Below are 18,175 nucleotides of genomic sequence, written 5' to 3'. Positions count from 1 at the left end.
TTCCATTTCAGAGTCTGAATAAACAGTCAATGTCTTCTTTTCCCCTTTCGGGTGGGGGATGGATATCAAGTGATGTGACACCTAGACCACTTCACTAAAGTTATCAGCCTGTTTCCAGTAGTCCTTTGATTTTTCCACCAGTGGGTTTGTATTCCAAAAAAGAGTTCCTGTCCTGTCCAACTTTCTGAGCCAAGGATTTACAAAACCTGGTTATCTGCTAGAAATGGGAGAGAATGGAAAAATCCAAACAGTTGACACCTAAATTAAAAGCAAAAAAGCATCTTGCCACATACGTACCTCCAACTCTATCTGTCCTGGTCAAGGTTTAGCTCCATGAAACCTTGCCTGATCCCACAAAGCATGCCCTCCTTCTCCCCGCTAAATGCTCACAGCATGAAGTCTATTTCTCTTAGATGACATCATACCTGCTGACTACAGATGCCTGAAAGTAAATTCCAACCCCCAGCCCCAGCATCCCTTGCCCTACCCGTTATCCCCCTTTCCCACTCATTCTGGGCAATCACACCGCCATGCCTCGTCCACAACAGTCTCCTCTCCTCAACCTGGAACACCTCTTCCCTCATTCCTTCTTGCCAGAATCCATCAAGGCTCAGCACAAAGGTACTCTCCCAGGAGTCCTTCCTGAATTCTTCCGTGAGGCTGACTACTTCCCGAGCTGCCCCGGCCCTTCTCGGGCCAAGTCTCTTCAGAAACTCATCCCATTCGTTCTCAGATGGAAGGGATCCTACACCCACGACAGGCCTCCGGGTTTGTTTAATGACTCAACCAGCGAGGGTGCTCGGTAAGCCCCACCAGCCCGCGCCCTACTCAGCAGGTAATGATTGGGACCTACGAGGTGACTGGCGCCGCGGTCAACGCTGGGACAAGGTCCTTGCTCCAGGGAGCTTACGTTCTATTCACTAACGTCAAAGAGCAGTGAGTGCTGTTACGCGTATGGGAGCCACCAGGGTCTTCGCCTGCCCTCAGGGCCACGCGCGCACACGACGCTTCGCGCCTGCCTCAGTTTGTTCGTCGGACCGCACCGTCCCCGTCTCCAGAGACGTGACACACTCTCACCACGCGCTCTCGCGTTACCAAGTCTGCGCAGCCGCACACCGCCAGTCCCGGCGTGCCCCGCGCGCCACGCTCCTTCGCGACAGGCCCCCAGGAGCCCCGCTGCATGCCGGGGCTTGTGGTCTCGGCGTAAGCGGCCCGCCGCGGCGAGGCGCGGCGGCCGGCGGACGCGCGTGGCAGGAAGCGGAAGCGACCTGAGGCCCTGCCCCGGCCCCGGCCCCGGCCCCGCCCCGCGCCTCGCCGTGCCGCTCGCCGCCGGGCTAGCACTGACGTGTCTCTCGGCGGAGGTGCTGTGCGGTGGAACAGACTGGGCCGCGGGCAGCGTCGCGTCACGCGGAGCAGAGCTGAGCCGAAGCGGGACCCGGAGCCCGAGCAGCCGCCGCCATGGCAAGTGAGTCCTGCAGGGGCAGCTCTACCGAGGCCGGGATGGATCAGATCCCCTTTCCCCTCACCCGTGCGGTCCAGCGCCCGCCGGCCAGCCCTGCCCGGCCCCCTGCAGAACGCGGCCGGTGTCCCCGACCCTTCTCGAGTATCCCCACGAGTCCCGGGTGCGGCCGGCTCCCCTGGCCCCTGCTCTCACTCGTCCTGGGCAGAAGGCTTCCCTGGGTAGCGCGGACGGTTACTTCTCTGTGTTCTAACTCTTCCTGTTTTGTTTCTCCCATCAAAGTCAAATTTCTGGAAGTCATCAAACCCTTCTGTGTCATCCTGCCGGAAATTCAGAAGCCGGAGAGGAAGGTAAGTACCCCAAATTGCCAACAAAGAAGGTTTCAGGAAACTGTCTGGACTCTGGAAGTTTACAGTATGATTAAAAATGGCTTCAGCACGGCAATGGAAACTCTCCCTTCTCTTGCCTTGGAGTGTAGTCGTGCTCTGTTATTCCGGAGAGCTGTGAAAGGTGACTTGGTTGTGTGGAAATTTCCACCGAAGTCATCGTGCTGTATTTGGAGCATCTTTGGTGGAAGTTGCTCCGAGAACAAAGCCTCCGGTTGCCCTGTCCCAAAAATGGATCCGAGCCGTGAATGAATAAGGCCTCAGTTAGGATAGCAGATTGGGTTACCCTCCCTCTTTCACTTCCAACGGGAGCAGGTCATGGGTTGGTTTTTTTTTCCGGGAAATGCCCTTTGTATCCATCTGTTAAAGGGAAGGGCTGTCACTTTAGTGTTTACAAATGAGTTTGTACCTTTTATGTAGGCTGTCACAATAGCGAGAATAAAGGCTATTCTTTTGTGAAGTCTGCTGCTTTTCACAGCGAGTGTATTAAAACAAGGAAAGATTAAATGCAGAACTGTGTTGAATCCGAAATTGTGTGGAGGAGTGTTGCCAGTATAAGTGCAGCTGTCAAATAACGAAAAAAAGTTTCGTTAGGTTCCTAGGTTAGAGAGTGGAGAATAAAATGTTTGTGTCCTCACATTATTTTTCAAACTGTTGTTAAAGCATTCACATGGACACTTGGGTTCTTGGAATCCACTTTCATTTTTTACTTAAAATAGTTTCATAGAAATGCCCATGTGCTTCTTTTAATGGACGAATTTGTAAAACTTTACCCCTCAATTCCAATGTAGTGGAGGGGTATGGCTCTGGAGGCAGGCAAGCCTAAGTCCCACTCTTTACATCGCTCCTTAGTAGCTATGTGACATTGGCCTTGTAACTCAGTGTGGTAGATGGAACAAGGAAAATATGTGCAAGGTATAGCAGTGGCTCAGGAAGGGATTAACTCTGGAAGACATGATGTCCTATGGTGGTTTTGAAGGACAAATAGAAGTCTCCTTGAAGGGATGGAAAGGAATTCCAAGTAAAAGGAGTATATCGTTTGCAAAGGCATTGGTGACAAGAGTGTAGCATGTTTGGATGAGAGGTTGTTAGATGTAGTTCCTATTGATAGAACATAATGGAAGGTGGGGAACAATAGGAGATGAACAACAAGGGCCAGACATGAGAATGTCACTTTGGAAGGAAGGGAGAGGACTAGAGTTGGTTTAGAGGCTTTTCACATCAGAGGATGAACTGTGGTACTGAGCAAGGATGGATTTAGGGGCTAGTGAGAGGCAGAGGAGACAGGACTTGGAAAAAGAGCTTTTGGGGTTTTGATGTTAAATTTGATTGTAACCAGGAGAGGGGACTTGGTGATTAAAAAGTCTTGAAAAAATTGTCTGCTCTTTGTTTCCCGTCAAGATTCATTTCAGACAGGTTAGTCTGAAATGGCGCTGCCTTTTCTTGGCCACTTTCTAATTTCTTAGTGTGGTGGGATGATAGGTGGGAAGAGGAGCATTCTCAAGAGTAGAAGAGTCCTGTGAATGCCCTCACCTTTGGATGAAGTATCTGAACACTAATTCACACCACCCTTGTGTGGCTGTATGACTGTGCCCTACTTTGCCTGCATGTATAGTTAGAGGACTGTGACTCCTGGCCAGAGGGCCGGGAATGCTGACTCAGTGCCTGCCTAGAAGTGTTTTTAAAGAACACAGTTTTGTTCACTTAATACTGTCAGTCTCTCACAAGGTATTTCAACCTCAGAATCTTCCGTCTGTACAATAATTCATATTTGTTAAGCCCTCTAAAGCCATTAGTCTAGTGTAGGCAGCAGACACTAGTGAAGACACTCAGTTTCAGAGGCAGAAAACCTGGAATAGTTCCCACTCTACTCTTTAGTGACAGAGGCTTTGGGTGGGAGATCTAAACCTTTCTTATGATACTTAATAGTCATTTTTACAGCGATTCTTGTCACCTGTGCAACCTATGTACCTGAGATGTGAAAATCCTTAACAGATGTTACTAATAGGTAAAACGTGCAACTCTCCTGCCCTTCCCCAATATTGTTTATTACACTATTTTACCCTTAATTCATAGAAAATACACTATTGAGCAATTCCAAATTACCTGACTCCAGAATAACAAGGTTTTGTGACTTACACTCAAATGAAAATTGGTTGTTCGTGTGTTTTACAAGTCATGTTCTATTGTGACATTCTTCGATCTTGAGTCTTAACTGTTAATGCTAATGGTTAAAATTTGGGACTCAAACTCACTTTTTAGCATTGGGGTTTGGGACAAATTATTTAGTCTTCTAAGACTGAGTTGTAAAATAAAGATAACTCTCTGTGGTGTGAGGTGAGCTAGGGTGATGCCTATAGGCCCTTGCATTGTGCTCTGTGCAGTGGAAGTTACGCAGTATATGGTACTTATGTTTGGTACATGGTTCAGCTTCTCTGCTGAACAGAGGAAAGGGGCTGGTTGGAGTCCATTTTTAGAGAAAGGGGTCTGATTTGAGTCCATTTTTATTAATTTGCTTTTGAAAGTAACTCCCTGCTTTAATTCATTCGCTTCTACTCTAGATTCAGTTTAAAGAGAAAGTGCTGTGGACCGCTATCACCCTCTTTATCTTCTTAGTGTGCTGCCAGGTAAGCTAAGGCTTGTATTTCGTATTGGGGAGGGGGATAAAAGTAGCTGGAAACAGGTGTGCTGACTGTTTGGCTCTTTGCCTATTCCCAGATTCCCCTGTTTGGGATCATGTCTTCAGATTCAGCTGACCCTTTCTATTGGATGAGAGTGATTCTAGCCTCTAACAGAGGTAGGACTCTGGCTCTGTCTTTTCTCTGTAGAGTGTGGGCTTACTTAGCTTCACTTAGTTAAATTATAGGCTTTGGCTTTATATGGACCTTAGAGAGTGACTTGGAAAATAGAGTGAAGAATGTTAGTATGCTGTGTTGAGTAGCCTTATTAAATGCTGAGTTCAGCACCAAGGCATACCATCATATTTGGAATCGTATTTGAATGCAGTACAAAACCTGTATTGACAAGATAAGTCTATGCTATAGAAGGAATAAAACATGGAAAACAACTAGAATACTTTTGAATACCTGAAATGATGACATTTCCATTGATAACATTCTTCAGAATATATAATTTGTTTTCAGCTCTATCTTTTCATATCTATAGGTTACATATGTTGTCAAAAAATATGTAACAGTGTTTTGTATCCTCTATAACCAGTTACCTATGGGACTTTGGAGGATTCTGAATATGTATGTTGATACTGCATTTGATTAACTCATTTTAAAAACATAGTTGAATTAAATTCCAAATCAGTTGGACGTATAGCTCATTTTAACATAATGGGAAGTAGAGGCTTATTCACAACTAGATACAATTGTACAGGCTCCCTTTCCAGACTCTGGGAATTATTTGAATGTTATCCTTTTTTTATTAACTGATGAAGAGACAAACGTTTCTTATCTCTAAAACCAGAATGAATCTGTTTATGGTGAATTTAAATGCAGCAATCTGTGTAGACACCATGTGACTTCCTAAACAGAATAAGATGTTGCCTCGCAGGCTGAACAGAATAAATTGAATTATACACTAATCGTTGATATTTTGGGGTTCTCTAAATTAAATGCAGCTAGGAAACTGAAACACATTAGTTTCATATAAAGGGTACCCAGTCAAATTTTGCTCATTCATTTTTAAAATAATGTACTATGTTTCCAAGCTAATATTGACTGTTTTGCTTCTCCGTTTCCTCAAGGCACGTTGATGGAGCTGGGGATCTCTCCCATTGTCACGTCTGGCCTTATAATGCAACTCTTGGCTGGCGCCAAGATAATTGAAGTTGGTGACACCCCAAAAGACCGAGCTCTCTTCAACGGGGCCCAAAAGTGTAAGAAAGATTGTGAATAATCTGATGTCTATAGTTGGAGAATTTGTATTTGCTATAATGGCATCAAACAGGTTTTCTTTTTCTTTTGTGGGGGGGCGGCGGATGGATTCTAACTCTGTTGCTCAGGCTGGAGTGCAGTGATGCAATCTTGGCTCACTGCAACCTTTGCCTCCCACGTTCAAGCAATTCTCCTGCCTCAGCTTCCTGAGTAACTGGGATTACAGGTGCGTGCCACTACACCTGGCTAATTTTTGTGTTTTTAGTAGAGATGGAGTTTCACTACATTGGCCATGCTGGTCTTGAACTCCTGATCTCTTGATCCAGCTGCCTCGGCCTCCCAAAGTGCTGGGATTATAGGCGTGAGCCACTATGCCCAGCCCAAACAGTTTTTTCTTTTGTGCTGCAACCTCCTTGGCCTGCCAACCCTGTAGAAGCTCCATGGCCTGTGTTAGCATGAGCAGTTCTGGGAGAGCAGAGGTGCTAGGTGCTGGGGATGGGCCGGGCAAGGCAGGGGAGAGTGTCTGGAGTGCCCCTGAGGACGTGTAATGGAGTGGAAGGATCAGAGCTTGGAGGTCTTAGCACCCTTGGCCACCATTTCATTATTACTTAGAAGGAAGTAATGGCTACTTCAGAGCTGTCGTATGGATTAAATAATCACTGTCACAGTGCCTGGCACATAGTAGTTATTTGGCAAGTGTTTTATAAAAAAATTTAACTCACCAGGGACGGTGGCTCACGCCTGTAATCCCAGCACTTTGGGAGGCCGAGGCGGGCAGATCACAAGGTCAGGAGATGGAGACCATCCTGGCTAACACGGTGAAACCCTGTCTCCACTAAAAATACAAAAAGTTAGCCGGGTGTGGTGGCACGTGCTGTAATCCTAGCTACTCTAGAGGCTGAGGCAGGAGAATTGCTTGAACGGTTTCGACCTGTGTCTCTGCCCAAATCTGATGTTAAATTGTAATCCCCAGCATTGCAGGTGGGACCTGGTGGGAGCTGATTGGATTATAAGGGTGGAGTTCTCATGAATGGTTTAGCACCATACACCCTTGATACTGTATAGTGAGTTCTTGTGAGATCTGGTTGTTTAAAAAGTGTGCAGGAGGCTGGCAGATGAATTGCTTGAGGTCAGAAGTTCAAGACCAGCCTGGCCAACATGGTGAAACCCGGTCTCCACTAAAAATACAAAAAGTTAGCCGGGTGTGGTGGCACGTGCTGTAATCCTAGCTACTCTAGAGGCTGAGGCAGGAGAATTGCTTGAACCTGGGAGGTGGAGGTTGCAGTGAGCCGAGATCACGCCACTGCTCTCCAGCCTACTTGGACAACAGAGAGAGACTCTGTCTCAAAAAAAAAAAAAAAAAAAAGAAGGAAAGCTTCTCTTAGACCGAAATAGCTTGGTAGCTAAGGGAATGGGAAGAGTAACCAAATTGATGGTATGTGGGGTTTTCCTTTTAAAAGCACATTAAATAAAAACTTGAGAAGGGATCACTTTACCCAAAAGCTAATAATTCTGTCCTCTGGACCCAGATCTGGATGGTGAGCCTAGAGAGGTGGCCCAAATCTGTAGTTCAGCTTATGAGCCATCCAGACCCCAAGTGCCTGACATTGAGTTTGGGTGCTGCAGGTGTGACGTCTCCAGATTGTCTCCGGATGCTGTCAGGAGTAGGTTCTGCTCCCTGATTTTCTTTGAATAGAACAAATTTTCCAAGTATCACTTTTACTCCTCCCATGATTAAAAAGCAAGTAAATCTAGGAAGGGGTGAAACTAAAGAACAAGTGTGCTTTTGTTAAAAGGCTTTTGATTCATCATGTACTTTGCTGATGTGATGGTTTAGCATGTTCTCAGTCGAGCCCCTTGGAGGTAGTATCACTGCTCTTCATCTTTGTTCTCCCCTGTGCCTGGCATTGAGTGGGTGTTTCTGAACTGTTTCTTTTGCTCTGTGTAGTGACCCACTTGGAAAACACTTCTTTCTTTCAATTCTAGTATTTGGCATGATCATTACTATCGGCCAGTCTATCGTGTATGTGATGACCGGGATGTATGGGGACCCTTCTGAAATGGGTGCTGGCATTTGCCTGCTAATCACCATTCAGGTAATTGTTATGCTAACATCTCCCTCTGAGTAGCCACTCACACTTACCTACAGTTCTCACATAACGAATATCAACCACACCTAAAAGGAACTCCTACTGAAAGGAAGCAGAAGCCTAAGACTCCGGGTTAGCTCTCTGAATTCAGCAGAGAAAGGCTTTACTGACCACTGTCTGGGACTGAGGATGTGATCTCACTCTGTCTTCAGCATTTATATCAGAGAACCCAATTACTGAAGGATGGAACAATGTCCATGGGGAGCAGTAACACATAGTCTTGTATTTTTAAATTTTTACAGCTCTTTGTTGCTGGCTTAATTGTCCTACTTTTGGATGAACTCCTGCAAAAAGGATATGGCCTTGGTTCTGGTATCTCCCTCTTCATTGCAACTAACATCTGTGAAACCATCGTATGGAAGGCATTCAGCCCCACCACTGTCAACACTGGCCGAGGTAAGGGCCCTGTGCTCCTCTAGTGGCGACAGCTTTCAGCAAAAACTATTAAGCAGTGCAAAGCAGAAGACAAAATCCCCCCGTTCCACAGAAAATTATGTCAGTTTTAGGTTTATCTCTTCTGATTTTAAAATCAGAAAAGTTTTAAAACTGCAAAGTTTTAAAACACAAATAGGCTTATAATTATAATGATACCTAACTTGCACTTTTCATATAAAAATATCTCCTGGATGTTCGGCATGTCAGAATACACAATCCTGCTTCACTTTTCTTGGCACAGTATAACCTTATATTGCAACGATAAAGCAATGTTAAGTCATTTCCAGGTTTTTTTATTGTTAACATTGAAACAGTGAATGTCCTCATATGTTCATCTTTGTATATTTTGGCAGCTGCTCTCAGTGAATAAATTTCTGAAAATGAAATTCCTAAAGCAAAGCACTTGGTCATGCAAGGGGCAGCTTTCTGAAAAGGCCTGAACTTGGAGCTTAGCACCTGCGTTCAAATCCTGGCTGTTCCTGTTAGTTGTACATAGGTGGCTTTGGGCAGATTCCCTCACCACTGAATCTTGGTTACCAGGATGAAATGAGAAGCAGCATGAAATTACGTGATGCCTGGTCCTGGTAGATGCATATCAAATATTAGCATGCTGTGCTACATCCACTAAGTGCCACGGAAATCTTGTAACAGAGCATGTTTTTAATAAAAAGGTCAAAACATACAAGGGAAGCCTTAGAGAGTGTGACTTTTAGGGAAAGGAAATAAACATTTTGACACTAAATATCTTCTTCACTGAGGAGTATTCCAGGAGAAATAATCATGCGTTATTTGAGAGTTTTCTTTTAATTGAATGTTGGAAACAGAGTCCTTGGCCTCCAGAGACCATATTATCTCATTAATGAGATGGAAAACTGGTCCCCAGACAAGTGAAGGCTGCATGTGCCTAACAAGTTACAAAGGATAGTGGAGCTTGTGGTAGGGAGCCATAGAGAAGAGTGGGCAAGATCACATTTGATGCTTCCTTAGGTACTTTGTATAATTTTAGGAAATCCAAGGTAAATTGGGAGAAGCAGGTCTGGAAGGCAAAGTTTGCCAGGATGTGAAAAGGCAGGAGAGGGAAGGCATTGTAGGAGTTCAGGTATTTGACAAGACCATCATGGTGACTGGCCTTTGGGGAGCGCCTGAGTGGGAAGGAAGTAAAGTCAGAGGGGAAGGCCCTGGTGGCTTAGCAGCCCAGTAGTAGCTGCCAGAGGCTCATGTTACATTCTGCAGCAGGGTATTGAGTGATGGGAGCCAGAGTTTGGAAGGAGTGATTTGCTCTGCACTGAAAGGCAGAGAGAGCAGCTAGGTGTGTACAGCAGTAATCCAGCCCCAACCAAGCCATCCTACAGGAGAGCATTGTGTCAGGGCATTTGGAGGAAGCAAGTAAGAGAGGGGACCAGAGAGGCACTTTCAAGGTGGGGGAAAACTAAGAAGCAAAGGTGGGTTTGTCTGGCCTTGAAGTCAATGTGTCTAAATGTCAGTTGCTCATGTTTGGGACCTGGCTGACACGAGATGCATTCAGGAAGGGCTGTGCCCCATGGCCTGCATGTGGGCAGTGAGTGGTGCTGGAGGGAGAGCCTGGTGAGGAGGGGCAGGGAGAGCCACACAGAGGGCACAGCTGGGACGGCAGCTTTGCAGCTGTGCCTGGAGACGTTGCAGCTTGGCTTGGGATGGGGGAGGCTGTTGAATGAGATTCTATAGGCAGAGAGAGTAATCACTGCTGCTTCCCTGGGCAGCAAGAACAATCCAGAACTGGGAATTAGTCCCAAATTCGATACCGTGGGGAAACAGGCCAGCCTTGTCACACAGGACCAAAAGGTGGAAAGGATGGGAACTGACGAAAGACCACCACAGGGTGCGATGAGGACATGATGGCCAGTCAGGACATGGTGTCTCTTTCACAGAAGCCACAGCAGAGGAGGTCAGTGGTCACATTGGTTAGCTGGTCTGCCTGACATGTCATCTCTGAATGGTCCAGGAGGATGTGGCAGGTGGTCCCAGCTATCATGTGTTGGAAATTTGAGGACAGTGCTTTTGAGTTCTTTAGTTTCACCTTTTCCTAGATTCATTTGCTTTTTAGTCATGGGAGGGGTAAAAGTGATACTTGGAAAATTTGTTCTATGAAAGGAAAATCAAGGAGCAGAACCTACTCCTGACAGCATCCAGAGACACAATCTGGAGATGTCACATCTGCAGCACCCAAACTCAGTGTCAGACACTTGGGGGTCTGAATGGCTCATGAACTGAACTACAGATTTGGGCCACCTCTCTAGGCTCACCATCCAGGTCTAGGTCCAGAGGACAGAATTATTAGCTTTGGGGTAAAGTGATCCCTTCTCAAGTTTTTATTTAATGTGCTTTTAAAAGGAAAACCCGACATACCATCAATTTGGTTACTCTTCCCATTCCCTCAGCTACCAAGCTATTTTGGTTGAATAGAAGCTTTCCTTTTTGTGGGATGTCTTCATTTCTTACATTTCACTCTATTTCACTGTTAAGCACAAGGGAATGGACACATTTGATAAGTTCCACAATACTAGATGGGTCCTCTAAGTATGGTCTGGCCTTCAGTTTCAGTTTTCCTATTTAATCTGTCATGTAAAATAAATTTTACTCCAAAGTGGCCATCAAATATAGTCCCTATTTGACTTTTTTTGTTGTTGAGATGGAGTCTTGTTCTGTCGCCCAGGCTCAAATGCAGTGGTGCCATCTCAGCTCACTGCAACCTCCGCCTCCCGGGTTCAAGCAGCTCTCTGCCTCAGCCTCCTGAGTATGGCGCCCGCCACCATGCTCGGCTAATTTTTTTGTATTTTTAGTACAGACGGGGTTTCACCATCTTGGCCAGGCTGGTCTTGAACTCCTGACCTTGTGATCCGCCCACCTCAGCCTCCCAAAGTGCTGGGATTACAGGCGTGAGCCACCGTGCCTGACTCCTATTTGACTTTTTAAAAAGTGCTCCTCAGAGTACCAATACCATGACCCCACATTGCCCACAGAGACCCTGTTTCTGGAAGTAATGCCAGCTTCCTGCCAGTAGAAGCACTGTGAGTTGCCAGGCTTCCATTATGGGATGGTTACGCCGTCCTGGAACGGCAGAGGTTACCACTTGTTTCTTTCTTTCACTTTTTAGTTTTTTAACTTAAGTAAATTTCTTGCTAATGTCTAAAACTTAGGCCTTAATAATGCACCACACTCCCCGCCTTCCTCTCACTTGTTACTCTATTGTCTGGTTCTCAGATTGGGTCCCCTTCCCGTTTCCCTCAGTCCCTCAGTAAGCTCACTCCACCCCTAGGCCTGCCTCCCTCAGGAGCATCTCCTGGCATGGTGTGATTTGGATGGGGCCACATGGTGGATGCAAGCACATCCTCTGTACTTGTACCCTTGGTGTGAGGAGCAGAGAGCTGGAGCTTCCCCACTCAGCAGCCAGGGGCAGCCTGCACTTCAGAGCTGTTGAATGGGTACTTGTGCTTCTCAGGATTTTCCAGGAAAGTAGATTTGCTGGCTCTGAGTCCCCTCTTCAGTGGGTGACCCCTTCCAGCTAGAGTTCAGCAGAGTCTGCTTTTATTTTTGTAAATTATCATCATTCCACACCTCTGGTGGCCACTGACTCATGTGCCTAAGAAATGAGACTAGTTAATTTTAAAAAGTGGAATAGTGGTTGGGTGCTGTGGCTCACACCTGTAATCCCAACACTTTGAGTGGGTGAGGCAGGAGGATCGCTTGAGGTCAGGAGTTCAAGACCAGACTGGGTAACATAGTGAGACCCCAACTGTACAAAAATAAAAAATTAGCCAGGTGTGGTAGCACGTCTGTAGTCCCAGCTATTTGGAAGGCTGAGATAGGAGGATCACTTGAGCCCAGGAGGAGGAGGTTGAGGCTGCAGTGAGGTGCTGCCACACCACTGCACTCCAGCGAAGGCAACAGAGAGAGACCCTGTCCAAAAAAAAAAAACAAAACAGAATAGCCCGTTTCTGTAGTTTGAATTCTCTACAGAAGAGAAGTGAGGGATGAGTAGAATACATGCTGTATCCCTGTGGCTATGGGCACCATGTGTCTAATAACTTAAGTTTGTTTTCCTCTTTTTATTTTTCTCTACTAAGAAGCCTAGAAGCAAATTGAGTTGCCTATTTGTTCCTTCACATTTATGTCCTCCTTTGCCAACAGGAATGGAATTTGAAGGTGCTATCATTGCACTTTTCCATCTGCTGGCCACACGCACAGACAAGGTCCGAGCCCTTCGGGAGGCGTTCTACCGCCAGAATCTCCCCAACCTCATGAACCTCATCGCCACCATCTTTGTCTTTGCAGTGGTCATCTATTTCCAGGTGCGTCCAGATCCAACCCTAGGGAGTTTCCGTGGTCTGGATTTAAGTGTCAGAATGCCTTGTGTGCAGCCCCCGCTCTGTGGGGTGCACTGTCATCATATTGTATTGAAACAATGAGATGGTATTTGAAGGCAGCAGGTTTCCCGATGAGCTGGACAAGCACGTTCAGAGTCATGGGACCTGCCATTAACGAAACAAAATTAAGGCAGTTCTAACATGGGTGAAATCGTGTTCCTTTGGGTTGGGCCTATCAACAGGTAAGAAGATGTATTTCTAAGTTCTTAGTTCAAGAGAAGCAAGAAGTACTCTAGCTCTGAAACCTCATTGCTGTCTTATAGAAAGTTTGTATGATATTTATAGGTAACTTCAGCATCTCGGAAAAGGCCTATCTTCTTGAGCTGTCTTACCTTTAAAAGTATTCCATCTTTTAAACTTGCTTCTGAGTAAGAAAACTGAACTGCTAGTTGTTTCCCTGTAATTGGATTGATCTTTGTATTTTTTGATGGTCCACTTTGTATTTTGGTGTTTATTAAAAGAAGGGACAGAGATAAAAGGTAGTTTGATGTTTGTGAAAGGTATCTATAGCAGCTACATGCTTTTCCTATTCCTTCTGCTGAGACTAAGCCAGATTCCTGCTTAATAAAAAGCTAACTCTTTAGGGGCTTTGCCAGAATTTGCAGTCAGATCATTAAGAATTTAATTTTTTTTTTGAGACGGAGTCTTGCTCCGTTGCCCAGGCTGGAGTGCAGTGGCGCGATCTCGACTCACTGTGACCTCTGCCTCCCAGGTTCAAGAGATTCTCCTGCCTCAGCCTCCCGAGTAGATGGGACTACAGGTGCCCGCCACCACGCCTGGTGAATTTTTTTTGTATTTTTAGTAGAGACAGGGTTTCACCGTGTTAGCCAGGATGGTCTCGATCTCCTGACCTCGTGATCCGCCCACCTCCACATCCCAAAGCGCTGTTAGATTACAGGCGGGAGCCCACTGCGGCCCAGCTTTAAGTGATTTAATTTTTAAATCCTCTGTATTTCTTGAGCCCTGTTATAGGTACTGGGAATTCATAAAATAAACCCTTTTCTACTCTCAAGGGTTTCAGAGGGAGAGGTCTTGTATTCCTAGAAAAATTTAGCTTTCTGTTTATTGATAAAAACACTGTAAGGGGAACTGTGCAAGGTGTGAGGCCACTGCTGTAGTTTGGCCCTGCCTCAGAGCCAGGTAAAATCTCAGGAAACCATCACCAGCTAGAGAGAAACGCCGTTGGGATTTGGGTGTGTGGCCTCCAGGCTTTTCCCATATTCCACACAGATGATGGAGTAATGTGATAGGCTTTGCTCTTTGGGAAAAAAAAAAAGGATCATTCCAGCGTGCTCACTTCCATGTTTTGTTTTGTGTGAGACGGGTTTCTCATCGTGTTGCTCAGGCTGGAATGCAGTGGCGTGATCCGGCTCACTGCAGGCCTAGACTCCCAGGCTCAAGTGATCATCCCACCTCAAGCCTCTCTGAAGTACCTTGGAACTACAGGCAGCACCACTACACCCGGCTAAGTTTGTTTATTTTTTGTAGAGATAGAGTTCTCACTGTGTTTGCCCAGGCTTGGTCTTGGAACTTCTGGGCTCAAGCAATTCTCCCACCTCCGGCCTCCCCAAAGTGCTGGGTTATAGGTGTAAGCTACCCACTACTTCAGTGGTATTTTTTAAACAAAAGCTTTTTCTGGGCTCTTCTTGGATATTCCCCCAAAGTGCAGGGAGTGCAGTGGGTGGGCTAAGAATGGGCACAAGCTCTCAGAACTGGAAGCCCAGGAACCAGCACACAGGATTTCTTCCCTTGTGGCCACTGGATAGTCCCCGGGCTGGACTGTGGCTCCTGTGCAGGCAGGCTGGAATGAGGCAGTGAAGGGGATTTGGTCTGTTTTGGCCTCTCAGGGGCTCCGAGAGTACCTCCAATCAAGTCGGCCCTTACGCGGCCAGTTACAACACCTACCCCACAAGCTCTTCTATACGTCAACATCCCCACAGTCCTGCAGTCCGCCCTGGTGTCCAACCTTATGCATCTCCCAAATGCTTCAGCTCGCTTCAGTGGCAACTTGCTGGTCAGCCTGGCCTGGGCACCCTGTTCGGTAAGTAGGCTCTCGAGATGAAAGCTAGCATGCAGCCTATTGGAGTGGTTTCTGTCAGTGTGTCTGGCTCATGAACAGATATTTCATCAAAGGATTATTATCCATTGTAACTTTTACAAATTAGCCACATTAAATTATCTTTTCATTGTAAGAAATTTCCATGGCACCAAGTAAAATTGCATTCTTTCATGCTGCTGCAGAACTATTTTTGCACCTTGATGCTAAAGTAAAATGACCACTCACATGCATTTGGTTTTTCTTCCCCGAACAGTCTTCTGGGGTCCCGCACGTGCTTATCCAGTTGGGTTGGGCCTTTGCTATTACGCCTGATCCCCTCCAGAATCTTTGCTCGTGTGTATAGAAGACCCGGTCCATGCAGTTGTTACATAGTGTTCATGCTGGGCTCTGTGCATTCTTCTCCAAGAACGTGGATTGAGCTCAGTTCCTCTGCCAAAGATGTAAGTTAGAAGAAAAAAGTAGAAGCAAAACCTTCTAGAAGGGTGATGAAAGTGTGGCTAGTATAGGGGGTGTGGATTTGTCACCTCATCATAAATAGTGGTCTGTGACACTTGCAGACAAATCGTCCTCCTTTAGGGGGCAGTTCAGAAGCTTTAAGGGCTGACAGATGGAGCTCAGCCAGTAGATCAGTTGTAGGTATGAGAATCTGAATCCACACTGTAAAGTTAGACTTTGTCATACAACTTCCTTGCAGCAGTTTTAAAGTTCTCTGTATGAATATTGTCAGTGCTGGAAGAGGTGATCTATTGTCAGTGCTGGAAGTGGTACTGTTTAGTACCACGTGGAATGCCTGTTTCCCCTTCAACCTCCAATTCCAACTTCTCCCCTGTGGGCACCCTGCAGGTTGCAAAGCAGCTGAAGGAGCAGCAGATGGTGATGAGAGGCCACCGAGAGACCTCCATGGTCCATGAACTCAATCGGTGAGTGGCAGCCCCAGGTCCCCAACCTCCCATCTGTGGACATGTGTTGTTTCTTTCCATGCAGGGCATCCTGATAGGCCCTAGCACTTACTGGGTCACTAAATCTTATCCTTAGGTTACAGGACAGAACTAAATGTTAAATAGTTATGAACTTGCTAAGTACTGGACACTCGAAATGTAAAAATAAACACTTAACAGCCCTTTTCCTCCAGAGGTAGCCACTGGGTAAGGAGATGGAAGCATGTGGCCAGGCAGGTGGGAGACAGTGCGGTAAGGGTTCTGAGAGCAACAGCTGTGAGCGGCAGCAGGACCCTCATTCACCCTGGCTCATGCCGGTGAGGTGCTGAAGAGAGCGCCCTGGAGGAGGGTCAGTCTGAGCTCAGAGCAGGCAGATCCTGGCGTCTGAGCGCATTTTGGGGCCTGAGGTGGCGGTAAGGCTAGAGAAGCCGGCAGTGGCTGGGCACAGAAGGGGTTGATTTACGTTTGAAGCAGGGCAGAAGGGATGGAGCCTGCAGTCTCTTAGGAAGGTCAGTGCTAATACACGAAACCACACTAGAGAGGGAGAGGGGGAGGCCACATACCTGCCGGGCTGTGGCGAGAGTTTGGGCCAGAGGTGATGGTGCCAGATATAGCTATCCCCTTGGGGATGGAGCAGTTAGGTGAGGAAGGGCGAAGTCCAGGTGACCTTAGATGCTGCCACAGCACTCTTCAGTCTGCACAGTCTCCATTACAACTACTCATCTCTTCCATCGTCACTCACAAGCAGCCACAGACAGACACAGACAAATGAGCGTGGCTGTATTCCTACAAAGCTGTCTACAAAGTCAGCTGCAGACCAGGTTGTCCTATGGGCCTTACCTAAAGGAAGCAACCACAGGAAAAGCCAGAATTGCAAACTTCAGATCATTTTCTAATCCCTAGCAGGGATGGTAGGCAGTAGCACTCTGCAGTAGAAATATAATTCAAGTCACATGTAATTTTTTTAATTTCTAGAAGTCACATTTAAAAGTAAAAGAAAAGGTGAAATTAATTTTAATATATTTAACCCAGTATATCCAAAGTATCATTTCAACATTATAATTAATGTAAGAAAAACCATGATGAGATATTTTACATCCTTGTCTTCAAACTAAATCTCCAAAATCTCATGTGACATCTCAGTTTGGTCTAGTTACAGTCTCCTGGTGTGGCCGCTGCCTGGACAGCAGCGCCTTGGCCTGGAGCACTAGAGGTAGTAGATGACTTTCAAGGAGACAGCAGAGGGGCCTTTGAGGCATTAGGTCCCAAAGTCCCAGGTGAGCCTGTTGGCCACCTGGCTCACAGGGGGGCTCTGTGGGTGTCCCGGAGCTGACTGTGTCCCCTTCCCCAGGTACATCCCCACAGCCGCGGCCTTCGGTGGGCTGTGCATCGGGGCCCTCTCGGTCCTGGCTGACTTCCTGGGCGCCATTGGGTCTGGAACTGGGATCCTGCTCGCAGTCACCATCATCTACCAGTACTTTGAGATCTTCGTTAAGGAGCAGAGCGAGGTCGGCAGCATGGGGCCCTGCTCTTCTGAGCCCGTCTCCCGGACGGGTTGAGGAAGCTGCTCCAGAAGCGCCTCGGAAGGGGAGCTCTCATCATGGCGCGTGCTGCTGCGGCATATGGACTTTTGTTTAATAATGTGTTCGGTATTCTTTCTCCACTTGTAAGTGCAGCATTTCCACATAAATATTGGCTTTGTTAATCCTGGCAATTGCAAAAAGAACTGTGAAAGTGAAATTTATTCAGCAATCTGCCAAGAAGTGGGAAGGTAATAGATGGCCCCCAATGGTCCATGTACTTTGTTTTAACCTTGCACCTTCTCAGTGCCGCATGCCGGCTGCAGCAGTCCACCATTTCCCCACAAAGGGAAATTTCTCACCTGGTTGGAAGCACAAAAACTGAAATGCTAACGTTCATTTGGCAGTAGGTGTAAGCTGGGACCAGATCAGATTCCGAAAAAGACCGTGGACCTGCGGCAGTCCCTGTCACAATCAGGCGTGGGAATAGCCTGGCTTAGGGAACTGTTTTTCTCTTTAAGACACGCATTGTTTTCCCTATTTAAAGGGATTTTTTTAAGGACAGAACTTCTATCCAAAAGAGAGGGAAGGCTTCCCAAAGATCACTTCCCGGCCGTCTGTGGATTTGCTGTGTGCACTGTTGGCTCTTCAGCTGACTCTTCTGGTTGGACTTCAGAGTTTGCCTTTTCTGCTACTCCATGGTTTAGCCACTGGGTCATCAAGCGCACCAAACTGAGCCTGGCAAGCTAGGGAAGACCCGTTGCGTGATGTCCATTGCTAGATCGCCAGTTACACTGGACCGCGTCCTCCTCGCCTCCCTTAGCAAGGGAGACCAATTGGGTGGCTATCAGCTGGACAAAACGACTTAGTGTCACAACCACCTACGCCTTCTGGCTGAAGAGTCACCCAGCTGTGTTTTCAGTTTCTTACCATGCTTAGAC

At 46.7% G+C, this 18,175-nt stretch overlaps 1 protein-coding gene across 1 annotated transcript; it reads left to right on the top strand.

The window, feature by feature from the left end:
• Positions 1-1,153: 1,153 nt before the first annotated feature.
• Positions 1,154-17,352, top strand: SEC61A1 (SEC61 translocon subunit alpha 1). Its single transcript, XM_017884957.1, is given in 13 exon segments — positions 1,154-1,465; positions 1,742-1,809; positions 4,407-4,472; positions 4,564-4,642; positions 5,600-5,731; positions 7,716-7,825; positions 8,122-8,275; positions 12,482-12,757; positions 14,565-14,762; positions 15,030-15,137; positions 15,140-15,216; positions 15,620-15,696; positions 17,066-17,352. Coding segments are annotated over 13 exon segments (1,560 nt in total). The 5' UTR covers positions 1,154-1,458; the 3' UTR covers positions 17,274-17,352.
• The last annotated feature ends 823 nt before the right edge of the window (positions 17,353-18,175 follow it).

The sequence above is a fragment of the Rhinopithecus bieti genome, unplaced genomic scaffold (assembly GCF_001698545.2).
Source record: "Rhinopithecus bieti isolate Rb0 unplaced genomic scaffold, ASM169854v2 scaffold_13262, whole genome shotgun sequence".
Classification (NCBI taxonomy): Eukaryota; Metazoa; Chordata; class Mammalia; order Primates; family Cercopithecidae; genus Rhinopithecus; species Rhinopithecus bieti.
This window is presented reverse-complemented; position numbering and strand designations above follow the sequence as displayed.